This window comes from Rhinichthys klamathensis, unplaced genomic scaffold (assembly GCF_029890125.1).
Source record: "Rhinichthys klamathensis goyatoka isolate OS25496 unplaced genomic scaffold, OSU_Roscu_1.1 h1tg000311l_1, whole genome shotgun sequence".
NCBI lineage: Eukaryota > Metazoa > Chordata > Actinopteri > Cypriniformes > Leuciscidae > Rhinichthys > Rhinichthys klamathensis.
Window position 1 is genome coordinate 1,640,579 of NW_026606829.1, and position 27,573 is coordinate 1,668,151.

The following is a 27,573-nucleotide window of genomic DNA, read 5'->3' on the forward strand; positions in this document are numbered from 1 at the left end:
AAATGTTAAAACTGCTTGCCATATGTGCTGCGTTAAAGCTCTCGGGTTGCATTGGTCAGAGGAGGAGGGAACAACCATGGCAAACAAGAACTGTGGGCACGGCAGTCATAGATGTGCCCCCGTTCAACCACCTTTTATAAAGAACACTATGCAAACATATGCACGGCCAACATTCATCTACATGCTAGTGCCGTGGGCGTTGCTCTTCAAGTTATGACATGCAAGTCTTTACACTGCATAGACAAGTCGATTTTATAACTCAGCCGTGTTTATTAGAGCGTATCAACAAAGGATGTAGTTACAAAACAGACTGGATCGAAAATGCATGCATGTTTAAAAGTGAAACAAAAAAAGATCTGCGTTCGAGCTGAATCACAACTGGACGCATGTTGAGATCAGACTGACAGGAGTTTCGATTGTCGCTGTTTGAGTTCAAGTTCATCTGAAGTGCGTTATGGAGACTTGCGTGATAGCCTTCGAGGAAAACCAAAACGATATCGTCAAGATACATTCGTGTTTTGCGAGGACGTTTTCATCAATGACAGTGGACGATGTGTATGAAATCGCTAAAGTAGTGGGGTCAGAATTGGAGAAGCTCATCGACAGCTATGGGAAGTCGAGTGTGGAGGGTCTGGTGTCTCACATAGTGAAAGTGTTGGAGCTCTTGGAGAGTTTCGCGGCGAGAAATCAATCTAATAAATGTAAGGAAGAGGACCTATTGAAGGCATTTGAAACGTTACAGTTACAGCAGCAGAAGAAACGGCATGTGAAGGAATGCGATGAGAGCAGCAACAGCTTAGAGAGTCGGGTAAGAACACGACAACATGGTCGACATGTCAACACTGTTACTGTAGCACTACTAGTTATTTTCAAATGTCTATGCGGTTGTCTTATGGATAACTGTGTTTTAATGTAATGGGCAGAGCTGTTGTGTTGCACTTGGGGGTATCGCCTTTAATCCAGCTGGACTTTTGATTCGTGACACGTTGATCGATTTTAGGAAATGCCAATAGGGGGCACTTCCGGTCTACCCTTCCCCTCAATAAATGTCATTTTGAGAACATAATGTAACATCCATAATAGTGGGGATCTTGATTTCGTCTAAGTGTCTGTGATATGTTCATTAAAATGATTTGTTCAGTGATGCTGGTTAAATAATTATGCTAGGTTGCAATCAGTTATTAAATCTTATGAGATCTTCAAAATAATTTCTATCCTTATATATCACTGTCGTTCTTAGAGAGAAATTTTAGGCTACTTCTCTTAACTCTAATTTTCTGTGTGCAAAGTTTAAGACTGAAAGCGGTTTATCTTATTTAAGAGAGGAGTTAATTAAATAGTTTAATAAAATGAACCGGTCAAACATCTCTCAACTAATAAGATGTATGGTTGTGCTGCTTATATAAGCATATGGGCCTGTCTTGCAATGTTAATACATGAGTGGTTTACAAGCCACTGGCTGCATCTGAAATCATACTTCCCTACTTTGTAGTAGGTGAAAAACAGTATGTGACAGTATGTCCAAATTCACACTGTAGGCCTACTCATAAAAGAGTTGGCAAAAAGTACCTGGATGACCAGCTACTTCCTGCGAGATTCTGAAGTGTGCATATGATGGACACTTTACTATCCCATGAGACCACGGGAGAGGATTTGTGAATGGCAGTGAAGCGAAGTAACTGACGCTGGTAGGTCACATTATAATGAAAGCATGGCAAATGTAGTATGTTAATACTACACAAATTCATACTATATAGAACATACTTTTTTTAGGTGCCATGAAGTACTTATTCAAAATAAGTACCTACTCAAGAGAGTATGCGATTTCGGACTCAGCCACTGTGTTCTCAAAGTGATCTGTTAAATTGTTAGGCTTTTGAAACCAATCTCAGGGTGACACCTGGTAGTCTCACTTCATGCGTTTGTGGTTTGAAAGGATTTTTGCAATGATTCGATTGTTTTTTCATCAGGACTGGTATCAGAAAGAGAAGAAACTGAAGGAGAACGTAGAAGTGTTACAGTCGCAGGTGCATCAGCTCAAGGAAGAGAACCAGGAGCTTTTGACCCGCTTACAATGCACACACTCCAAAGAAGGTAAAATGACCTGGGCTGGGATGCACATAACAATATTTAAATGAAGACATGAGTTTGTTCATTTATAAATGAATAATGAATATCGGTGTAATTGCCATTTCCAGTGTAATAGTAAATGAACTACACTTTCTGGAATGGAAACCATCATGAAATGTTTTTAGTTCAGATGGTCTTAATTGTTTTATGTAGTGGAATGATGATCAGTCGTACTAAAGTCACGGAAGTAACTTTTTTTCCTGTATTGTGATGTACATATGCCGACTGTAATGGGTTATCTGAAAAGAAAACGTAATGCGTGGTTCTATACATCATTTTGTTTTATTGGATTTTGAGATGTGGGCATTGCACTCAAAAGTGGAGGCAGATGAAGACAAGCTTGCAGTCGTTTGATGGGAGAAGTCTGCCACTTTCACTGAAAGTGTCATGATGTGGGTTTTGTGTCTTGTCTTTTCATGTTCAGTGGTTCCCTGACCTGTCTATTAGTTTTCCCAGGTGTTTCTTATATTCCAAGCCCCCTTGTTATCCTGTTAGCTCGTTTGTCTATGATTATTTAAGCCCTGTGTTTTTGCCCTGTCTTTGTGAGTTGTTGAATGTTTGATGTCAACGTTGGTCGCTTCTGATTCTGAGTCCTGTATCCCAGTCTGAGTCTTTGTCTAAGTTTGTAGTTTGTCTAAATAAAGCCTGTACACTGCGTTTGGATCCAGCCTCCTTCCCGTGCTTCTACCGCACCACATTACAGATCATCACAGAAAGATCCAGTTATGACTTTTTGGTGACACATTTTTATTTATTTATTTTTTTACATTGAAACATCTACATAGATAAATCCTTCACAGTCAGATCTATGACATGCATTTAGAGAATTGGGTGAATTATCTTCAATAAAATACAAAAAAATTATATTATACATCATAATATTGAAAAATGTTTCAAAATATTGAATTGTTAATTTTTCAAGGAAGGTATTATCCAGAGTCTTAAGTGCTTTAAATTATTACAGGCTCATTGTATTTCCTTGTAGCACCAATTTAACTTTAATTTTTATTGTTGTGTACAGTATAAAAACTAAAGTCCAAAATGTAATTGCTTGTCATGAGATCTTCTTCAAATGGAGGTGTTTTTTTCTATCCTGATATCAGGGAGGAATACAACTTTTCTGAGCAATTGAGCTCTCATTCTATGGGACAAGTTTCAGACTGAATAAAGCTATTTATCTTATTTAAGGGAGGAGTTTTTCTCCATTTATTACTGTTAGGTCAGCAGTCAGGAATGTTGTTGTCAGATTCCAGGAGCTGTTAACATTTGCTTTTATTTAGTCAAACTCATGAAATTCAGGAAACTGTGACATTTATTTATTTGTTTATTTAGAGACAGTACACAATGTAAAATTCATCCGTAATTCAACCTGCATTTGAAATGTCTTATTTTACAACATTATCTGCATCTGTCTGCATGCAGTATTTTAAAATCTGATCTTTTCTCTAGACCGCACACAGCGTCAGGAACGAGAGGTGATGCTCAAGCTGAAGGAAGTGGTGGATAAGCAGCGTGATGAGTTGAGAGCGAAAGTTCAGGAGATATCCAGCATGTCCAAGGAGGTGGAAGCGGTATGTGTCTGATAAAACTGCCCTGATATAACCTGAGTTGCTCAAATCAATTATCAGGGGCACCAGGTTTTGAACCATGAACCTTTGGGTTACAAGGGGCTATTAGTATTATACTCCAAAATGTTGCTTTCTTGCACTTAAAATGAAAGCAAATGAAAGAATGATATTTCTTTTCACTGTCCCTCTAGAAATGAATTCTGGTAACCAGGTTTTTCACCCACTGTAAAACAGACTAGTCTTTTCATCAGAACTAGTTTAGTTTTTGCAACATCAATTTGTTGAATTTAAAACACAGTGCCAACATTGTGTCACTCGCAGAGCACCTGTGACAAAATAACAAAAGTGTCATGTCATCAGTCGTGGATGACAAGTAGTTATTCATGAATTGCATCAGAAGCGTATACCTGTGGTTTGGAGCTGAGGTTAATAGTTTCCCTTTTTATGTTTTATGTTTGCCTTGTTTTTGTTATAAAACTGATCAGACCAGTTCCACATAGTAGACAATTGCATAGACAATTCACTGCAAATTCATAGCTTTAGAGAAAATGAACTTAACTTTTACTTTTACAAAATCAGTTTGAGTGATCAGAAGAGCGTGTGTTTGTGGTTGTTGTTCAGCTCCAGGAGCAGCAGGAGCGGCTAATGAAGATAAACGCAGAGCTCAGACACAAGCAGAACATCATACAGACTCAGCTGAAGAGCGCAGTGGAGAGGAAGGCTGACATGGAGGCCGACCTGTGCGAGAAACAGAAAGAGATAGAGCGCCTGAACTCACAACTAGAAAGAGCCAGCGTGAATACTGCTGCTGAAACGGTTAGTCAAGTTAATATTACTTCGATTCTTACAAACAAATTAGCTGTCCTGTATTGGGTTTATATGTGGGATTGTGGGTATTCATCATTTTTGTATTTCCTAAAAGCATAATGAGACAGAAGCTTCTTCGTTCCTCTTGGGGGGTTTAGGTATTGGTATGTACTACCGCAGGCGCAGGGCCTAAATTCCACTTTGGTTGGTTGGATTTGGCATATATAGGTCATGTTTGCCCTCGCAGGAGTGTAACGGGCATGTTTGTGCACAACTCCCCCTTCAGCTTATAAACATTTCAGGATGCTTGATTAAATTCTGACATTAAAACCTTGTCAGAATCTTTTTCACTTTAGTTCTATCTTAATCAACAGAGATAATTTAAATTCAGAAATAAATAAAAGCTTTTAGTAATTAACAAAAACGGCAAAGGAATAAGTTGATACATTGAACTAGATATTAATATTTATATTAATATTTACACTGTTTTAATGTTTTATTTATTTTATTAATTTTAAAATGGATAGTTTAAATAACTTAATTTATATTTTAATTTGGTTAATTTATCTTAATAGACTAACAGATGAATTGAATTCAGAAATCAAATAAGCTTTTAGGAATGAAGAAAATATTTTATATAAATAATAAATATTATATATAAATAATATATATTATATAATTTCAATTTTTTATATAATATAAATAAGTATAAATTATTTAGAAAATAACTATTCTATTTATTATTTTACATTTAAATATTATAAAATGTATGTATATGTATTATAAAATGTATGTTATATTAATATTTATATTAAACTGTTAGTTTCAAAATCAATCTTAATATAAATTTAGTTCTAATTTAAATTGAGTTAATTTATCTTAATATACGTTTTTAGTAATTAACAAAAAAAATAATATTGATTATAATATTAACAAATATAAATATAAATGATTTAGAAAGGAACTGGTTGTATTTATTATTTTACATTTCAATATTATTAAATTACTTTTATATTAATATTTATATTAAACTGTTTTTTATTTATTTATTATTTTCAAACTTAATTTAAATGTAATTCTGAGTATTTATGAACTCACTTAAACCTCTTATTTAGGCACCACTGTGTACCACACTTTTTGTTTTTAGTTTAATGATTGTGGTTTATGATTTAATGTGTCCCACAAACACTGTAAAAGTGCTATCAAATTGTCTTTTTAAAAATGGAATCAGCTGCACATTATCAACTGTGCTTAAGACATTTATGGTATTTGACTCACACACTCCTATAATTCCACCTTTGCCTCCTTTAGAGCAGTTCAGCCATTGACCTCACAGATAAGATGATCGTTGACTTGAAAGATCCAAATCGGCCTTGTTTTACCAAGATGGAAGTACGGGAAATGCTTTTTGAGAGGAACGAGTTGAAGGCCAATCTCTTTCTGGTGAAAGAGGAGCTTGCATATTACCAAAGGTGAGACAGATGCATTTGTGATGCATTCTAACCTTTATATCAGCACAACATCCTTTCTCAATACGTACACACATTTCTCTGTCTTTCCTTAGGGAAATCCTGAATGATGAGAGATGCCCAGGGTTTTTACTCGATGCCGTGCGCTCTGCCATAAAGAAGCAGAGGACCGTCATAAAGTCTAAAATGCTCGGCATACCTGTTAGCGAATGTAGCACGTGAGTACATGCCACAAACATACTAGTAGCATACAGTGATTTAATGTTATGTTTAACTATGTTTCACTCTCGTGTAGAGATGAGACAGATGGCCCTTTGTTTGAGAGGAGTGGAAATGAAGACATCGACACTGACAACAGACCCCGGGACTCACGCATCAGAAACATGTGAGTGCTGCATTCATGCTAAAACAAGACAGACCTATAGCAATAACTGATTCCAGTCCAACAATCTACTTAAATTCTTCTGACCTACTTCACTAAAAATGGGTTTCTGTAGAATTGGGTTATGGGATAAGCCACCAGTCTTGGGTGCAATAAATGCATTATGAGTGTGAAAGGTTTAGTTTGTTTTTGTAGTTTAAGATGTAGCCAACAGCAGCTTGACATGCTTCTTCTATGCTGTAAAATATCTTCACTTGTTATGGTTGCTGTTGAGGTTTTTTTCAATGTTGTTATGTAGTATAACAGTTTTTATGCAGTATTTTTTTGTAATGTTTTTGGTTGCTGCTAGTTGTGCAAACATTACATACCTTTAATAAGTCAATTTAAGTGATTTTATCCTTATAAATTACTGTATGAATGAATCTGTATTAAATAATAATTTGGGCCAAATTTAATTTGTTACCAAAGTTAATTTAGATGTTACCACTTTTTTTTTACATTTACATTGTTTACATTTCTTACATTTTAGGTTACGTGACAGACATTTGTTTTTACATTTACTTTTTTGGTTTACAGTTTTTAGGTTAGATGACAGACATTTGTACATTGTAGCCTGTGGGGCAGGTTGGGCTTGTTAAACTTTCCCTTTAAATGTATGTTGGTAAAAAGCATGCGACTTCAAGTATTGTGCAACTGACAATATACTCATTGAGAAGCTCATGTATTACACATTTTTAGATAAGACTCTTAGTCTTTTTATAAAGAGAAAGTGTATTGTATGCAGTAATTTGTGATACACACACAACAATTTGCTCCATAATATACTGTATATTCTGCCTCTTAGCAACATTCATTCTATATGTTCCTGGAAAAAACTCTAAGCTGATCTTAGAGATCTCGTAATCACATTTCTCTCTTCAGCTTAGTAACCTTAGTAACTGAGCGTGGCAACTAGCTACTGAAACTGAACTAAACATAGTACTGAAATCCCCCTCTGTCATTCTTCTCTCAGTGATTTAAAGCTCTCTTATCTCCTCTGACTCAAACCTTTAGATTTGGTTTCCTGACGCGGTCCAGTCTTACTAAGAGCTCCGGTTCCCAGCCCTCTGACCTTCCGACATCCAGCTCCACATGGGAAATCATCGATCCAGATGAGCAGGGAGACGAGGGAGAGACACAAACCCTCAGCTCCTCTTGAGAACCACCCCATCTGCCACTCATCCTTACCTGGGTTTTTCAAAATATGTTCTTGATCTCATTTAGGTTTCGAACGAAGGAACGGACTGAAGATTGTATTGAGAGAACTATTTCTCTATCTATTTGGTTATACAGACATGGTATTTTTATGGTTTTTGCCTAAGCCGTCATTTTTACTCGTAGTATAAAAAAGTCAGCACTTGGCTTTTGTTAAATTAGCGGATAGCTAGAGTTGAGCTTGATGGTCACTCAAGAGAAGACCTGAAGATGAGTTTAGACTGTCAGTCCTATATTTTGTTGTTAGTTGTTTACACTTCTGTTCGAAAGTTTGGGGTCGGTAAAATTTCAAGAGCACCAAGGCTGCATTTATTTGATCAAAAATACAGTACAAACAGTAATGTGAAATATTATTACAACTGTTTTCCATTTTAATATATTTTAAAATGTAATTTATTCCTTTGATGGCAAAGCATAATTTCTTCAGTCTTCAGTGTCACATGATCCTTCAGAAATCATTCTAATAAACTGATTTAGTGCTCAAGAAACATTACTTATTGATATCAATGTTTATCAATGTTGAAAACATTTGTGCTTCTTATTTTTCTTCTTTTAATTAGAAAAGTATTAATTTCTTTAAAAAACAAATCTTACTGACCCTAAACTTTTCAATGAGTGTGTATAGTTAAAGGTGAAGTGTATAATTTGTTTCACTTTCTCCTATTACAGTGTAATATGCTAATACAACTGTAAGTAAGACATTTGCTTTTCCAATGAGTGTAAATAATGGTATTGTGGCACTTCCAAAATATTGCTATTTCAAGGCCCACTTCTGGCTCAACCAATGGCATGTGTTTGGGGCGGGGCTACATGTAATAAGCTGTTTAGCGGGAAATTGACTTGGAAGGGCTGTAGGAGGCTTTGGAAACAATAATTATTCCTGCAATTTCATTTGGTGGTGCATAAATGACTGCAGACTGGTGCACTTAAAAACATGGGAGTAATCTGCAGTGTTTTGATAATCATAATACACCTGGCATTATATTTTCGATGTCTGGATGGAAGCTAGAGAGAATTATAGCAGCTATTTTTATAGAGAGTATATTTAATATGGATTTTAACCAAAGATACTGACATTGTATTACAATCACTATCAGAGATAATCACACTGACCCTTTTATGTCAATAGGGGGCATTAGAGTATTTTGTATTCAATCATGTTCTTCAAGTATTTTTGTTGTTGTTGATAAAACATTAGCTGTCCCTAAAAAGTATATCTATATCTAAGGATATCTATAAGGATTTTCAGCATGTTTTTAAATAGAATCATTTTAATATTTGCATCTAACATTTTTTTTTTAATGTCAAGCAGCATGCCAGTTCTGTGGAGATGTCCACGATTGTTAACCTGGAAGTTAAAAAAAGCGATGCTTAAAAGTTTAATTAAAGGTTAATTGTCTGATCTGTTAAAGGGAGAGTTCACACAAAAATTTCAATTCCGTCATAATTTCCTCAGCCTCATGTCATTCCAAACCTGTTTGACTCTTCTGCAGAACACAAAAGGATTACATAAATATTAAGACATATGTTAAGAATTTTGAAGAATGTTCAAACCAAACTGTTTTAATTACCATTGACTTCCATTGTACAGATAAAAAACACTGGATATCCCTCAAAACATCTTATTTTGTGTTGCACAGAAGTCAGTCATAAAAGTTTGAAACAACGTGGGGGTGAGTAAAAGATGACAACATGTTCATTTTTGGGTGAACTATTTCTTTAATAAGTTGGTACCTCTTCAGCCATTCATCTGAAATAAGAAGCAAAAATGTGGATGTGATTCAAATATACTTTGTATGCGTCCTGGTGTTCCCTGATTGAGAGGAAGTCTGTGTTTCCTCAGGAGGAAATTAGAGATAATGGGTGCCCATATGTTTTAAAGGCCCTTAGCTGAATTCTGTATTCCTTAGCTGTCTGTGACTCATCTGTTTATTTTTGGACCTTTGGAAATAAAAGTTAATGAGTCCTATACTGACCTTTTACTGTTTTATTTTCGCAAACATGTTTGTTAAAGTGCTATAAAGCTAAATAAAATCTTTAGGGGTTATTGTGATGTTTGTGTGTGTGATTTTTGACCTGAAGAGATCATTGTATTCTGAACAAAAGTCCATTTATAGTCAGTAAAATGTTCTAATATTTGTATTTTATTTGTATTTATTTTTTACATATGAAAGTAATTGATAAGGATGAGAAGATGTTGGCAGGAAGACTGACCATTAAAAATATCCAACTCCTCCCTGAAATTCTGGGCCTTGATTTTGTCTTTAAACAACCAGTGGCTTATTGAATTAGAGGAAGCTGGCTTTTCTTCCTCAGGAAACTTGCAGAGGAAACAAAGGGAATTGGAGAGCTCATTTTGCTACAGAGACTGGACTGGATCTTTTCTATTCCAGAAGTACAGAACTAGCCTGGACTGGTGCCGTGGTAGGAGAGGAGGTTCGGTTTTGGTCGGTCCAGAGGGGATGGACACCTTTCTGACCTCATTTGGACTGATGCTCATGTGTGTCTATTGCTCAGCTCAGAGACTCTCTCCAGCCGGGAAGAATATCTGCCACAGTATCAGGTACTGACCCAGAATTCAGTTATGCTGAAGTATCATTGTCTCAGATGTCCTAAAATGAATGTGTCAATGTGTCATTGTTCTACATATAGGCCGGTAATAATAGAGAACTAAAGTGAATCGCATTGACAAGACAGTTTTATAGTTTCAATGTGAAATGTTTGATCAAATAAAAAATCATAGATATTGGGACATTTTTAGATCATTTTGAGAGACTACTGAAATCTCTTCTGAAACTCTATAGTACTTTTGTCTGGAGAAAAATCTGAGATGTCTTCAATTTCTTTCAATTTAATCTCAAACTGTTTAAGTGAAAGAGTGGAGGTCTTGTTTGTGATTTATAAGAGGTCTCTTATGTTATGAACCCTATTTTTTATTTTTCTCCCTTTCCTACTTATAATCTTTTCCCTATTTATTAGGACAGTATATTCAATACATTGTAGAATAGCCTATAATGTCTGCTATATATTCTAAACAGGGATTCTTCTCCCACATGTTGTCCCGGATGGGGCCAACATGGTGATGAATGCACTGTCCGTGAGTATACCATCTGTAGATGTATAGTTTTATTAAATTGTTGTTTTATTGATGACACACACACCAGGCCCGTTTCCTGTGGGCCTAGATGTCAGCAGTTTTGTGAAGCTGCGGTTTCAGTTACTGTTGTCTAGTCTCCCTTTTTGTTTTCTCAGCCCTCTGTGAGGGCGAAAGAGCCTGTCTGCAGGACGAAGTGTGTGTTTACCCTGGACTTTGTCGATGTAAACCTGGATTTTACGGGTACCAGTGCAAAACCCGTAAGTGATATCACCTAGGTTTCTGTTTTCAAGACTGTAGGCCAGCTGTGGCCTTTACGTTAGAGATTTGAAAAACGAGCAAGAATGCCTCAATACAACAAGTGTGGCATGACAAGTGATTCTGCTTCGTATATCAACAACTAGCATTTAATATTGAGCTACCTACATTTTTAGACACAATATTGCCAGTTACTTTGTTTTCCCTCCGTCAACTAAAATAGTTCCAGAATCAAGCTGTTTCCAAACAGTATGGGAGAAACGAAGCTTTTCGAAACTCTGAATCAATTGCTTCGCAAAATGATTCACTGTTTAGAGGCACGTGAAACAAACAGGCTGTCGGCACCTGCTGCTCAAAACTGTAAATGCAACGAACCCTTAGCATAAACATGCATGCCACTTAAAAAACAATTAATATTTTCTTTTAATCAAAAGTGTAATATATTAAATGTAATCTACATGAATTTCATTTGAATGGAATCGACTCCAAACGAAATTGAAATTACAAACTCTGGTGCCTATGGAACATTTCAAAACTATTATTCGGTCACTGGAAGAAGACTCAATGATGTGCAACTGTTTTTAAGTGTTGTAATTTGTTGTTGATTTGTAATTTTGTGACTGTGTCCATTCTTGGCCAGGACACTCATGTGAAAGAGATTTTTAATCTCAGAGAGACTATCCTGGTTAAATGAAGGTCTATATATATATATATATATATATATATATATATATATATATATATATATATATATATATATAAATTAAATACCATTAAATATATGCTTTTGTTTGTCTTATTAGACAGGGCTTTTTTAAAACAAAAATAAAAATATTCATAAATGTTTCAAAGCTTCATAAATTAGTGCACACACAGTAGTGGCGTTCCTGAATGAATTACTGTGTTTAGATGAATCTGTTGAATTAATGATTCAGTGACTCACTCGTGACGTTCGTTTGTTGCCACCTACTGCATGGTGTAATTATGTAATTGATGATTTCAAATTCAAGGACAGCAACTAACTGTTCTATAAAAAGTATCTCTGACTAAACAAAACTGAATAAATAATTAATATATTTTTTACATAATATTAATATAAGTTTCTATTGTTTTCATTGTGGTGCGATTCTAGTTATTGTACGGATCTGAATTCGTATTTCTCCGCAGGTTGTCCTCGTGAATTTTGGGGGGCGGATTGTCGTGAGCTTTGCCCCTGTCACCCTCATGGGCTCTGTGACCCAGTTACGGGTGAGTGCTCGTGCCCGTCTAACCGCTGGGGCAACCTGTGCCAAAACAGCTGCAAATGTGCACGTCATGGGAAATGTGACCCTGTCTACGGCAACTGCACCTGTGAGGAGGGCTGGTGGACGTCCACTTGCTCCAAAGCCTGTCAGTGCCACGCCGCTACATCCACCTGTGACCAAGCCACAGGCCGCTGCTTGTGTAATGAGGGCTACTGGGGCCAAAAGTGCAGCCTGCGATGCAACTGCTTCGTGTCCCCCTGCCAGCAGCGCACAGGGGCCTGTCAGTGCATTCGTGGCTGGTGGGGTCCGTCCTGTGACCGCCGATGTAATTGTAATCTCAGCCATTCCGACTGTGACCTGCAAACTGGCATCTGTTTGTGCTACCCGGGTTACAAAGGCTCTGTCTGCAATGAGCCTTGTGAAAGTGGAAAGTATGGCAGAGGCTGTAAGGAGAGGTGAGTGAAAAAGGCTAGATTAAAAACATAACATGAATTTTTGGTTCATCCATGATTTCTGTTCTCATATCTGTGTGTGAGTGTAGCTGTGGACACTGTGAAGGAGGCAGGTCTTGCTCTAAACAGGACGGCCTGTGTGATGCCTGTGCACCAGGGTGGAATGGCACTCGCTGTGACCAGAGCTGTCCTGCAGGTTATTATGGCCATCGCTGCCAAGAGGTTTGTCCGCATTGCAGAAATATGGACCCATGTGACCCGGAAACTGGAGCATGCTTACACTGTGATACTGGGTGGACTGGACCAAGGTACAGATCTGTTGGGATTCAGCTCTGAAAAGAACATCCTATTAATTGTCTTATTTACTGTGGCAAACTACAGTGGCCTAAAAAGGACAGTTAAAATGTATGCACTTAATCACATTAGATGATAAACCTTGTCGCAGAAATATCTAGTTTGTTCATGAATCTCTAGATGTCCTGGCTGATAGGTCCTTACGTGACTAGTGTAGTCTGATTCACAAACGACTCTTATGAGTTAGTTATTTTTAGTGAATCAGAAACACCATACAGTGTGGCCAGTGTAGTTTGATTCACGAACAAATGACTCTTATGAGCTGTTTCTTTAAAGTGAATCAACAACATACAGCACAACCAGTGTCCCATTCACAAATAAATGACTCTTAAAAAGCCAGTCTATTTAATAGTTAAAAAAGAAGAGGTATAGGTTTTAATAAGTCAGAAACACTGCAGGGCATAATTTACACCAATAGATTTCTTTCCTATGTAAGCAAACTTGATGCAACAGAATCCCTAAATTAATATGAATTTTATCAAATGAAAATGGAATTGAACTGAATTGAGAAATCTGGCGACACCTAATTTAAACCCTAACAAGCATTATTATCTACAGCAATAAAATTCATTTTAAGTGTGTCTTAAATGTCCAAACACTTTTTTGGGCCACTGTACACGTTGTATTTTTTTCTTGAGTGCATCTAGCTATTGAGCTATCTTAGATTTTGACACGGGGTGGTTTTTATATCTTTTAGTTTACTTTATTTTGGGCTTCTCCCTCTCTGCAGATGTGACAAACCCTGCACAGATGGTACTTACGGAGATGGCTGCCGCTTCCTGTGTAAAACCTGCTATCATGGCCTCTGTGACTATGTGACAGGAAGTTGCATTTGTCTTCCTGGTTTCCAGGGTGAGAGGTGAGGGTACAGTGGTATTTATAGGTTGTTTTTAACTTGGTATAAGATTCAAATGAGCGTCTCTCACCGTTAAATCTCTGTAGCTGTAACAGCTCATGTCCTCTTAACCTGTATGGCGTCAACTGCTCCTCAACATGTGACTGTGGGAATCATGCCTGCCATCCAGCCACAGGGTCTTGTCCAAACAGTATGTACAGACACTACAGTTGGTTTTCACAGCTGGTATCCACACCCCCTTACTAATTTGTGTGTGTGTGTTTGTCTGCTAGGTAGCAGAGCAGGTCTCATAGCAGGGCTTTTGATTCCTCTGTGCATTTTAATACTCGCCTTGTTGTTTTGCTGCTGCTGTTGCGGCAGGCCAGTCGAAGGGAAGGAAGGGTATGAAATTGTTATCTGGCAGCTGATATAATACAAAAAATGTCCTTTAATTTTGTAAACAGTAAGAAAATCTTCTGCTAAATCTAAATCCTTCAGAGTGGCGGTAGGGGATGGGAGCCCTACAGTCCGCATGAAGCACCATGTTTACACTGTGTTGGCCAACATGGGTTCAGCTATGCCATGCATTACTCTTTGGTCATCTGGTTTACCCAGGGTTACAGGTAATGCATCTATTTTCATTTGCAGCTGTCACTGAGAAACATATGCAAGTGAGTTTGTGTTTTGGTGAACGTAAGTGGACTTATAATGTTCTCCGCTGTGTCTTCAGTTGCTCATCATGATCCCGAGCTCACATTTAACCACAGCTTCATTGAGCAGCCATCATCCGGCTGGGTGACTGATTCATTTGAAACTGATGATGAAGGAGAGGCCATTTACTGTGAACCGCCCAGGGAAGGTAGTTATATTTCTAGTCTCAATGTCCTTTTTACTCTAGTTATGGCAGCAGCTTTGGGTTTTGCCTTGGTTGTTCCTTTTTTTAGTTGTTATCCCTGACAGCATTCAAAAGACAACTGAAAACTCATCTCTTCCGGGAGCATTTAACATAACATAAAAAAATGAAAAAAAATCCTTTCCTCTAAATCCTCGCTTGCCTGGCTTATGCTACTCCGAGCTATGTCCAGTAGCGCGGGAAGGGGGGTGCTGCGGGGGCTGCAGCCCCCCTCGTCATAGCCACAGCCCCCTTGGTGGGGGCTGTGGACTAAGATAATATTGTACTAAAAAACGTGGGGGAAAAAATGAAAATAGACATGCTGTGTTTGAGTGTTCAAGCTACGGAGAAAATGAAATAAAGTTTGAATTTGTCATGCTTAGTTTGTTCCGATCAGAGCATGTGAGCGGAGAGCGCATTTCTGAATCCCTCCGCTCGCTCATTCCGCTCAGGGTCGCGCGCTCAACCCAGAATGGCCTGCTGGTTCGAAAATATGTGGAATAAGGGCTGTCTCCGACTAAAGTTTTCTTCTAGTCGATTAGTAGTTGTTCATTTTAGCCACTGTGGACACATCGCCCCTTTATATTGATTTAATTACTTAAATAGGCTACAGGATGAGCGTTTACGTAGGCTAATATAGCCGCACTCATAAACCTTGCCACAAAGAACCGGCGAAAGTAATGATTATTAATGTGTCAAAAATAGCAAGGAGACATTTAATTGTTTATTAATAAACAGGTGTTTTCTGTGTCGCTGCAAAGATGAAGTTATGCGGACTCGCCATGAACGCCAGAGAGAAATGCACATTTGATTACATAATCAGAGAGTAGGCCTAGTCTATTTCTTTTCGTTTTGAATAGTTTCGTTTAAAAGAAGACATTTCAAGCTAATAGATATCCTATATTTATAAAATCTGTGAGGCACAAGCTGAGTTTCGGCGCCCTCCAGTTTACGTGCAATGATCGCCGGCGCCTTACATTGTCTGCTATATTTGCTTCTTATTTAGCTATTAAATACAATTGTTTGATGAAACATATCAAAATTAAGATACAATTTATACTAAACGAAAATATTTTTAAAAGAGTCTTTCTACAACAACAACAATAAAAAAACTTAGTGAAGGTAAAAATCATGTCTTACCCACTCCTCGTGACATGTCTCCAGACATTTTGGGTATTTCATGATCTCATGTATCATGTCTTTCTCACGCTGCGCGCTCACTTTCATAATCAACATTGATTAAATAAAAAATAACATTAGCCTATTATATTTAAACATAAATATGAAACTAAATATGTTTTCTTTAATGGCTACAACATATACAGAGAAATGTCATGTCTTGTCGTCAGCCATAACACAATGACGTCACATATTTTCCAACCCAGCCCTCAGCCCCCCTCGCATGAAACAGCTTCCAGCGCGCCTGGCTATGTCTGAACTTTGTATTTTGAGCACTTCTTGCGTTGTTTTTGCCTCTTCACGATGACTCGCTTGGTTTAGTCCTCAGTTGTAAGTCGCTTTGGATAAAAGCGTCTGCTAAATGACTAAATGTAAATGTAAATGTCTGCTAAATGACTAAATGTTTTTGTGAGCTCCCATAAGACAATCCCTAAATGAGATCTCTTTAATAAATCAATTATATTTAATAATATTTGATATGTTATAATATTTTGTTGTTATATTAAATTTAAAAAGTTCATATTAAATTATAAATATTAAAAGAACACAAATCTATGCAATGTAACCTAATGTGAATATACTGTATACACATATGCATGTGTATACATACACCATTGAATTCATACATCATTTTTTAAGACTGCATTTATTTAATCAAAAATACAGTAAAAAACTGTATTGTGGAACATTATTAGATTTTTAAAATGTTTTTCTATTTTATTGTTTTAAAATGTAATTTATTCCTGTGATGCAAAGCTGAATTTCAGATCCTTCAGAAATCATTATATGATGATTTCGTGCTCAAGAAATATTTCTTATTATTATCAATGTTATGCCGCTTAATTTGTTTGTGTTATATTAATGTTAACATTTTTGAAACAGAAATATTTTGTAACATTATAAATGTTTGTCACTTTTAATCAATTTAATGTATCCTTGCTGAATGAAAGTACTAATTTCTTTCTTTTAAAGTAACAACAGGTAACTTTTCAGCCTTCATAATATATTTCCAAGTCTCTTGTGATGGTACATCGACTTACAATAGGTTGAATGACACGTCTGCCATAGCCTGACGGGGTCTGTAGCGTTTTTAATCGTACTTTTAAACTTCGGGTTTCGGGTAGTAACCGGCGAACAAACAGAACTACAAAATTCGACTGCTTTACGGCATATACGTCACTTCCACCACCACTTCCACTTCCTTAAAATCGGACTTGCGAGCCAAATGTTATAGTCATGGCCGAAGCAGCACAGAAAAACAAGAAAGCAAAGGTTTTATCGGAGCAAAGCAAAAAGAGAAAGTGATCGCGTTAAAGGCAGAACGAGGATCAACATTGCAGAGCTGCCAACTCTCACGCATTGGCCGTGAGACACCCGCTTTTGATTGGTTTCACACGCTCACACGCCACACCCCCGGTTTCTCACGCTAAATTGTCAACCCGGTCGGTCAAATGCCTGAAAGATGAGTTTATCTATAGATCTCTACCTGTTGAGCCACTCGTGATCGACAAGTTATACCGCAAATTAGTTCAAATCTCCCGGAATCTAGAGCGAGCGCGCACGCGAGACAGAGACTGTGCTGCAACGCGCGCGGACGCCAGAGAGAGAAAGCGAGCGAGAGACCTTGCGTGTGCAGGGAGCATCGAACCCCCCATCGAAAAAAGAATGCCTCTCTCTAACCTCTCTAATTCGCTAGAGTAGTAGCGAATTATCAATCTGGTAGCTAGTAAACGATATTCTAGTTTTTGATGGTTAGCTATCGCGATAGTATTCTCGTTCTGATTTTAACTTTGCAATCGATGAAATGCCAATAGCAAATGTTTGACCTAAAAAGTGTAGTCTACTCAACATGTACAAAGAAAGGAGGAAGATTATTAATAAAATCATATTTTAGGATACCTAACATGTCTGTGATATTTGTTTATTTGTCTTGCCTCAAGCTATAATGCAAATCGATTTGTAAAATTTGCAGATTCATTTATGGTAGCTTGATATTATAATATTGACGATATATGGTTATTATCAACCACTCAAACATTGCATTGAAGTATCATATAGATCCAGTAAAACGGTAACGAATCGGTTACCTAACGTAACCTCGGTTCTCTCTAGAAGAGGGAACGAGTATTGCGTAAGCTAGCTTACGCTGCGGGAAAGATTCATCTTTGCTGAGATATTGAAGCCAAAAAATTATTTCATAATTTTGTATCCATACACAACGCAGTTCCTCTGCGGCAGACCTAGAGCGGGCTAGCTAGCAGCTCATTGGTTCGCTCAGAGAGAACTGCTTAAGCCTATGGGAGAGCGGGGCTGAACCCGCTTCCAATGAGAGGCGCCCGCGCGCTCATTGCGTCATGACCCGCCAGAATGGGCGTGGCCATGGTGTATATAAGGCGCTCTCCCAGGCTTATATGTTGATTTATTTCAGCGTGAAGCGAAACGCTAGTAGCGCAAGCACGGCCGGGAACGCAATACTCGTTCCCTCTTCTAGAGAGAACCGAGGTTACGTTAGGTAACCGATTCGTTCTCTTACGAGAGGTTCTCTCGTATTGCGTAAGCTAGCTTACGCTGCGGGAACACCTGGCCAACGCCGTGCGCGCTACGAATCCACTCATGAAAAACCCAGGGATATACCGGGGGAATTTCTTAACGTGGAGTGAATGTACAAAGAGGCCGCAGAGCGGGCTCATGAAGTGTACACATAAGCATGTATGGGGCCAGCAGAGCGGGCACATGAAGTGTATAAGCATTACAGGAGAGCACAAGGGGCGAGCCGGTTGTGAGGGACCTCCAGAAATGCAGCTTCTTAGAGAGCTGTTCGTCAGACAGCTAGTAATTTTGCCTGCAAGGCGGGAACTTCCAAGTTATAAAACCTGACAAAAGTGGACGGGGAGGCCCATCCCGCGGCCACACAAATGTCATGAATGGAAATTCCACAGGACCATGCCCACGATGAGGCCATGCCTCTAGTGGAGTGCGCCCTGATGCCCAGAGGGCAGGGCAGGCATTTAGATGCGTAAGCAGAGGCGATAGCGTCCACTATCCATCTAGACAGTGTCTGTTTTGAGGCGGCCAGACCCTTGGTGCGCCCCCCAAACGACACGAAAAGCTGCTCAGCGCGTCTGAACGCGGCAGCGCGCGTAGTGTACAATCTCAGAGCCCGCACCGGACAAAGGAGATTGGCATCGCGCTCACTATCGGATGAAGGCAGAGCCGATAGGGAGATAATCTGAGCCCTGAACGGGGTACCAATCGCCTTCGGGACATAGCCATGCCTAGGTTTGAGAATGACAATTGAATCATTCGGTCCAAACTCAAGACACGCGGCGCTGGATGAGAGCGCGTGAAGATCCCCAACGCGTTTAACTGAGGACAGAGCCGTCAGGAAAACGGTTTTGAGCGAGAGGTATTTCAGATCCACAGACTCGAGCGGTTCGAACGGGGGTGCTTTCATAGCTTCAAGGACTATAGAAAGATCCCAAACCGGAACCGACGGGGGCCGCGGAGGGTTCATCCTCTTAGCTCCCCTGAGGAAGCGGATGACTAACTCGTCTTTGCCCAATGACTGAGCGCGTCGGGGTTCCGCGAACGCCGCGACGGCTGCCACATAAACCTTGAGAGTGGAGGGGGACCTGCCCTTGTCCAGCATCTCTTGAAGGAAAACAAGCAAAGACGGCACCTCGCACGACCGTGGGTCCAGCTGTTTGTCGGTGCACCATTTTGAGAACACAGACCATTTAGACGCATAGAGCCTTCTCGTGGAAGGTGCTCTAGCCTGTATGACAGTGTTTCTTACTCCCTCTGGCAAATCAACGAATAGACGTTGATCACCCATGCATGCAGCGCCCAGCGCTGTGGATGGGGGTGCCAGATCGTGCCGCGAGCTTGAGAGAGGAGATCTGCTCTGACTGGGATGGGCCACGGGGCTGTCTGTGACAGCTGCGTGAGCTCCGGAACCCAATTCTGACTCTCCCAACGCGGGGCTATGAGGAGCACCGAGTGGCGTGTGTCCCTGATCCTCTGAATTACCTGTGGTAACAGAGCGATCGGAGGGAATGCATAGAGCGGGCGGCGAGGCCATTCCTGGGCTAGCGCGTCCTCGCTCTTCGAGAAATATATTGGGCAGTGAGCGTTCTCTTCTGACGCGAAGAGGTCTACTTCTGCTCTGCCGAATAGTCGCCACAGTAACTGGACCGTCTGTGAGTTCAGGGACCATTCTCCTGTGGAGATGAGGTTCCTGGACAGTATGTCTGGACCGTCGTTCAGATGGCCCGGCACGTGCGTCGCTCTGAGCGAGAGCAGGCGGCTCTGAGACCAAACTAGAATGCGGTGCGTCAGTCGACAGAGATTTCTGGATCTGACACCGCCCTGACGGTTGAGATAGGAGACCACGGCCATATTGTCCGAACGGATCAGGACGTGGTGTCCCTGGATGCGCGGGAGAAAGTGCGAGAGCGCGTTCTCGACCGCCAGCATTTCCAGACAGTTTATATGTAATGGGCTTTCCTGAATCGACCAGTGGCCGAAGGCCGGTGAGCCCTCGCAGACTGCACCCCAACCCGTGTTGGATGCATCTGTCGAGATGACTTTTCGGCAGGAAAAGGTCCCCATCGTGACGCCTAGACGAAACCATTCTGCTACTGTCCATGGCTGCAGCGCCGTGAGACACGTTTGCGTAACCCTGATCAGCTGGCGACCCGTGTTCCACGCGCGGTGGGGTACACGGCTGTTCAACCAGAACTGAAGCGGGCGCATGTGCAGAAGGCCCAGCTGAAGTACAGCGGAGGCTGAGGCCATGTAACCCAGCATCCTCTGAAAAGTTTTCAGAGGCCTGCGGGTGCCCATCTGGAACGAGGCGGCTAGACGCTGAACACTGCGCGCGCGCTGTGTAGACAGGCGAGCCGTCATCGTGACCGAGTCCAAATCTATTCCTAGGAAGGAAATCGATTGACTGGGATGAAGGGAGCTCTTTGTCCAGTTGACAGAGAGGCCCAGCGTTTCCAAATGGTCGAGGAGAACTGCGCGGTGCGACAGAAGCTCCGTCTGTGATTGGGCCAAAATCAGCCAGTCGTCCAGATAATTCAGAATGCGCAGCCCCTGGCTTCGCAGGGGGGCGAGCGCCGTATCCATGCACTTCATGAATGTACGGGGCGCCAGAGATAAGCCGAACGGGAGAACGGCGTATTGATAAACAAGACCCTCGAAGGCGAAACGTAAGAATGGCCTGTGACGGGGATTTATCTGGATCTGAAAATAGGCGTCTTTCAGGTCTAGAGATATGAACCAGTCCCCTTGGCGCACCTGCGCGAGGAGTTTCCTGGTAGTGAGCATCTTGAACGGTCTCTTCATGAGCGCTTTGTTCAAAGACCTGAGATCTAAGATCGGTCTGAGGCCGCCGTCTTTCTTTGGAACCAGAAAATAACGGCCGTAAAACCCCGACTCGGTCATAGATGGCGGGACTCTCTCTATCGCGCCCTTTTGCAACAGCGTCGCAATTTCTGAGCGGAGCGTGCCGGCGGCCAGCGGGCTGACAGAAGATTCGAGCTGCGCGCGCGCACGAGGCGGGCGGCGGCGAAACTGTAGCAGGTAGCCGTTCTTTATAATGCTTAACACCCACGGGGAAATGCCTGGAATGGCTTCCCACGCTTTGGAGCATGCGGCTAGTGGCCGAATGGCTGTATTGCCCTGATTGCTGCACATAGCGGGCTGGACACAGTGTGTGGGCGCGCTTTGAATGTGTGTGGCAACGGGATTTGCACTCAGAGAGGAGTCTATGGGCCGTGACACAGAGCGAGCAGAGAGGGGACACGTGCACGAGCTCGTGGGCGTGTTTATGTTCTCTGATATTAGAGCGGGCTGTGCCCGTTTCATGTGATGGGGCTCTGATAGAGACACGGGATATGTTATGCTTGTGTGTATGGGTGAACACATGATTGTGGGCACATTTTCTACACAACTGGCAAAATTTCTCTTTTTGAGATTTCTCTGGGTAGCCGTAAAAACGGCTTTTTGTCGCTCGCAAGCGGGCTGGGACACCGGCTTGTTTGTGGCGGTCAACACTACAGCAGTCGGCGAAATAACGGGGACTGGCAGAGGGCGAAGCTTTGACGGCGGTCCGGCCGCGGCGGGAGAGCACCGTCGTTTTCTTGACATTGTTAGGCAGACTTCTGATGATCAGGCTTCAGCGTGATCTTGGGTCGCGGGCCACGGGGGGGCGGCGGTCTGCGGCGGCTGTCAGAGCGAGAGCGAGGGCGAGGGCGGCCGCTCTGACTGCGCTGAGTTGTTTGAGTCTGCGGAGGGGGGCGCTGTGATGGGGCTCTGGTCCAAGCGCTGTGATGCAGATCCAAACAGGCCCGTCGGGGAGAGGGGCGCGTTGAGAAACGCGGCGCGCTCAGAATCTCCCATGTCGGCGAGCGTGAGCCATAAGTGTCTCTCAGCAACACAAAGGCTGGCCATGCATTTCCCCAGAGCTTGTGCGGCGGCTTTAGTGGCGCGAAGGGCGAGATCCGTAGCACTTCTCAAATCCGTGACGGCGGGGGGGGGTTTTCTACCGCCTTCGGCCCATTCACGGAGAATATCGCTCTGTAACACTTGGAGGACAGACATAGAGTGAAGCGCAGCGGCGGCCTGACCGGCGGCGGCGTAAGCGCGAGCATGAAAGCTCGAGGTCGCTCTGCAAGCCTTCGAAGGAAGCGTGGGTGAAGAACGCCATCTAGCGGAGGGCGGGCAGAGGTGTGTGGCGACCAAGTCCTCGACGGGCGGCATGGCTGCATAGCCTTTCTCGGCGGCTCCGTCCACCGAGCGCAGCGAGGCGGATACATCGGAGCGATTTCTAGCCGAGAGCGGTGCATTCCAGGATTTTGTCAGCTCTGCGTGAAGTTCAGGCAGGAATGGAGCGGCCCGGGTGCACGCGGGGGTCGAGCGCCGATGAAAAAAGCTACCGTCCATTCGGTTCGGGGCCTGCTCGGGTGGAGGAGACCACTCGAGACCGAGGCGTTCGACGGCCTGTGAGAGGAGGCGCATCAGCTCCTCTTCTATCCCGGCGCGGGTCCCCGTCGACTCTCTCGCGGATCCGAGAGATGACCAGTCTTCACTGTCAGAAGCGAGCAGTGAACAGGAGTCCTTCTCCTCCGCGGCGTCATCGGAAACAACAGAGCGGCCACTCGGCGGCAACTGAATGTCCGGCGGGGAGGGAGAGCGGGAAGCGGGAGGCGGCGGCGGCGGCCCGCATGTTTCCGCTGGGGGCTCCGGCGGCCTTTGAGAGCGGCGTTTCTTTTTACGCGGCGAGAGAATAGGCGGCGCGGGAGCGGTTTTCACTGCCAGAAGTCGTGCCCGCAGGGACGATAACGGCAGGCTTTCACAGAGGTCGCATCCTCCATCAGCGAGGGCGAGTTCTGCATGCTCGAGTCCCAAGCAGAGAGCGCAGATGACATGGCGGTCTCCGTCCTCGAGACGAGCGCGGCAAGAGCCGCAGGAAAAACGAGACATCTTTAAAAAGACGCTCGGCTCTTTTAGAAATAGAGAAAGGATACAATCGTCGGATGGCCTAGCTTGCTGGGCGGCTGAAGGTGGCGAAGACGGCCGGCTTCTTCAGGGTCCTTGAGCTCGCTAGAGGATGCCTTCTTCGACGGCGATGGCTTTTCTCAGGAACAGCAGAAGCGTGCAGCTTGCTGAAGATGAAATGAATCAACATATAAGCCTGGGAGAGCGCCTTATATACACCATGGACACGCCCATTCTGGCGGGTCATGACGCAATGAGCGCGCGGGCGCCTCTCATTGGAAGCGGGTTCAGCCCCGCTCTCCCATAGGCTTAAGCAGTTCTCTCTGAGCGAACCAATGAGCTGCTAGCTAGCCCGCTCTAGGTCTGCCGCAGAGGAACTGCGTTGTGTATGGATACAAAATTATGAAATAATTTTTTGGCTTCAATATCTCAGCAAAGATGAATCTTTCCCGCAGCGTAAGCTAGCTTACGCAATACGAGAGAACCTCTCGTAAGAGAACCAATAGACTAGGCTACTATAATGACGCTGGCTTGTAAACGCGATCATTTGTCGTTATAAAAAAAATAAAACACATGAAATTATATTCATATGACATGCTGAAATATATGCCACTGTACCTGGGATGAAGACATTTCACACACGCGAGAACACCTGCATGTGACCTCCTCCTACAGTGTTCAGGGCTATCATGGTTGTCAACAAATGCACGTGCATGTAGGATGACAGTTTACGACAGTAGTAGAGGACAATACTGTTTCCCAACTGTAGGGGGAGCCCGAGAGCAAAAAACGACCTGTTGTTACTTTAAAATAACTCTAAAATAATGATTTATGAATTTGGGATATGTAAGAGTTCGCAAAAAATTGCATTTATTTCACCTCTGACTGTTCACACTAAAGCCACATTGCAAAAAAAAAAAAGGTCATATTTAGCATATAATATTTGTTATTCACTGTCAAAAATCAGATGTGTCACTAGCTATGTTTCCATCCATCTATTTTTAAGCACATTTTGGGATATCGCTAAAAAAAACCTGCTGGATGGAAACGGCAAGATGTGCATAAATTTGAAAAATGTATGCGCTCAATCCTATTGCAGCAACTTCCATTTTTATTTGTGACATTTAGTGCTAGTTTATCAGGAAGTGAGGATTTTGTTCTCTTCGACTCATTGGATGGAAATGCTGCTTTATTCGCAAATGTTTTAATGCGAAAATCCAATTTAGCGCTAAGTTAATTTTGCAACTTTGGATGGAACCACAGCTGTTGTGAGGGAAGAAAGTCAGATTTGCGCCATAATCAACTGCAATGTGAAAGTATGTAAGAGCTACTTCTGAGTAATATACTGATTCATGTTTACACACTCTCTCACAGATGTTCTTACAGTGGCCGGTGGAGAGCTTCAGGAGCTGAACTCCAAGTGTAACTTCTTCCCTGACCCATCAACCTTCAGCAGCGAGGACATGTCACAAGATTTTGGTATCCCTCGTACCTCCAGCATTGCCAAATCCAAACGCCCTTCAGTATCTTTTGCAGAGGGCACAAAGTTCACCTCTAAAGAGCGCCGTAGCTCGACCCAAGATCTGCCAGGAACTACTCGGAAACCCAAAGCCTGGGGTGTGCTGATGATTTCTGCCCTGCAAGGAGGACAGGGAAACCATAGTGAGATAGAAACAGAAAAAGAAGAAAAAAACAATGAGGAGAGCATCTCCTCTGAGGAGCAAGCAGCTGCCTCTGAAACATCACAATCTGACTCGGGAAGATATAGTTCTGGCCCGCTCAGGACTCACCTCACTGTGCCCGGTGGGAGACGACGCACACTTTCCAATACTAGGAAGAACACCCAGCCATCTGATGGCAGCCATTCAGATGCAGATTCAGAGAAGTTAACAACTGTTTATGTGACTGTAGGTAAGACCCAAAAGATGGCTAAGGAAGAGCCGCCTTCAGAAGGGCCCGTTCAGGCAATGCTGCGCAGATTAGGCAGCCTCCAGAGACAAAAAGAGGAGGCTACCCAGCCCAAAGGCAGGGGGCAGGCGATTGCCAAGCCCCCGCGGAAGAAACTGGGAGCACGGGCCAGTGCGTGGGAGCAAACTTCTGGGTCCGGCCAATCAGAGGTGGTCATGAGGAAGCCTAGTCGCAGGAAACACAGCTCCCTCAGCTCTCCCTGCACAGTAGGGGCAACAGACTTTCCTCAGGAGAACAGCACCCCGAAGAGGCCCTTGTCCTCTATTTTAAAAAGTGTCCCAGAGAGCGAAACCCTCCATAGTTTAGAGGTGGAGCAAGACACAGAAGTAGATTGTGAGACAGACGCTCTGACAGAGCACGCTTATGAGACTGTGGCTCCGTCTGATGGGGTCTACACCTCTTCAGAGATTATTATTAATGAAACCGTTATGGACCAAGCAGAAAATGAGCCAAGTTATGAGAATGTTTATGTAAAGCATTCATAATATTCCTGAATCTTAAAGTTATTGATTTAAAGGGCAATATTTCCATTTTAAGTTGTACTGTATGTAAGTTTTGCATAAACTGCATAAACATATTTACATCGAAAGTTTTGTTTGTTGATATATTTTCATTATATTTGTATTATAAATACGTTAGACCTATAACTTCTGCCACTAAAGATTGCTTTATCAATAATCTTCCTAATCAGTTTCATCATCTCAGCATCCCAGATAGCTTAGAAGAACTCGATATTGCAACAGAAACTTTTAACTCTCTCTTTTCCAGCACTTTAGACGCAGTTGCTCCATTGCGCTTAAAGAAGATTAAAGAAAATAGTCCAACACCGTGGTACAACGAGCACACCCAGGCCCTTAAGAGAGCAGCCAGAAAAATGGAGCGCAACTGGAAGAAAACTAAACTAGAGGTATTTCGGATTTCATGGAAAGAGAGCTCGATTGCTTACAGAGAGGCCTTAAAAGCTGCTAGATCTGCTTATTTTTCAACCCTATTAGAAGAAAATAAACATAATCCTAGGTATTTATTTGAAACAGTAGCTAAACTAACGAAAAAGAAAGCTTCAACCCCAGAAGTGTCCAAGCAACACAGCAGTGATGACTTTATGAACTTCTTTACTTATAAGACTGATAATATCAGGGACAAAATTATAACTATGCAACCGTCTACCACAGTATCGCATCAGGGAGTGCATTGTAGTGTCCATGAGGAAAAATTTGATTCATTTGTTGCCATAGGAGAGGACGAATTTTCTAAACTCGTTAAATCATCTAAATCGACAACATGTATGTTAGACCCTATACCGACTAAGCTACTGAAAGAGATGCTTCCAGAGGTCATAGATCCTCTTCTTACTATCATTAATTCGTCTTTGTCTCTAGGATACATACCAAAAACCTTTAAGCTGGCTATGATTAAACCGCTTGTTAAAAAAACGCAACTTGATCATACAAAATTAGTCAATTACAGGCCGATCTCGAATCTGCCTTTTCTATCAAAGATATTAGAAAAAGCAGTATCCTCACAACTGTGTTCCTTTCTAGAAAGAAATGATATCTGCGAGGATTTTCAGTCAGGATTCAGACCGTACCATAGTACCGAGACAGCTCTCATCAGAGTCACAAATGATTTGCTCTTATCATCCGATCGTGGTTGTATCTCTCTATTAGTGTTACTTGATCTTAGTGCTGCATTTGATACTATTGACCACAACATTCTTTTAAATAGACTCGAAAATTATGTTGGGATTAGTGGAGTTGCACTAGCATGGTTTAAATCATACTTATCTGACCGTTATCAGTTTGTAGCAATAAATGAAGATATGTCTTATCGATCACAAGTATGGCGTACCACAAGGCTCAGTACTAGGACCGTTGCTGTTCACTCTGTACATGCTACCATTAGGAGATATCATTAGGGAACATGAAATTAGTTTTCACTGTTATGCCGATGATACTCAGCTGTATATTTCTTAACGCCCCGACGAAACTTACCAATTCACAAAATTAACGGAATGCATAGCCGATATAAAAAATTGGATGACTAGTAATTTCCTACTACTAAATTCTGAAAAAACAGAGATTCTAATTATTGGACAAAGAACTGCCACACGTAATAACCTAGAATACTGTCTAACACTTGATGGTTGCTCTGTCAAGTCTTCGTCGTCGGTTAGGAACCTGGGTG

At 41.8% G+C, this 27,573-nt stretch overlaps 2 protein-coding genes across 3 annotated transcripts; both read left to right on the forward strand.

Moving 5' to 3' along the window:
* Positions 1 to 140: 140 nt before the first annotated feature.
* On the forward strand, positions 141 to 8,103 carry rilp (Rab interacting lysosomal protein). The gene is made up of 8 exons (XM_056271191.1): positions 141 to 808; positions 1,971 to 2,094; positions 3,580 to 3,701; positions 4,320 to 4,514; positions 5,817 to 5,977; positions 6,070 to 6,192; positions 6,270 to 6,359; positions 7,410 to 8,103. Exons 1-8 carry the CDS (start codon positions 455 to 457, stop codon positions 7,552 to 7,554), a joined length of 1,314 nt encoding a protein of 437 aa, XP_056127166.1. The 5' UTR covers positions 141 to 454; the 3' UTR covers positions 7,555 to 8,103.
* Positions 8,104 to 9,898: 1,795 nt separating this feature from the next.
* On the forward strand, positions 9,899 to 25,978 carry scarf1 (scavenger receptor class F, member 1). 2 transcript variants are annotated; one of them, XM_056271180.1, is made up of 11 exons: positions 9,899 to 10,173; positions 10,649 to 10,707; positions 10,863 to 10,964; positions 12,130 to 12,661; positions 12,748 to 12,966; positions 13,743 to 13,871; positions 13,955 to 14,058; positions 14,141 to 14,249; positions 14,346 to 14,470; positions 14,578 to 14,706; positions 24,796 to 25,978. In XM_056271180.1, exons 1-11 carry the CDS (start codon positions 10,073 to 10,075, stop codon positions 25,872 to 25,874), a joined length of 2,688 nt encoding a protein of 895 aa, XP_056127155.1. In that variant the 5' UTR covers positions 9,899 to 10,072; the 3' UTR covers positions 25,875 to 25,978. The 2 variants fall into 2 exon arrangements, with proteins under 2 accessions (XP_056127155.1, XP_056127157.1); XM_056271182.1 differs by having other exon boundaries at positions 12,748 to 12,880.
* The last annotated feature ends 1,595 nt before the right edge of the window (positions 25,979 to 27,573 follow it).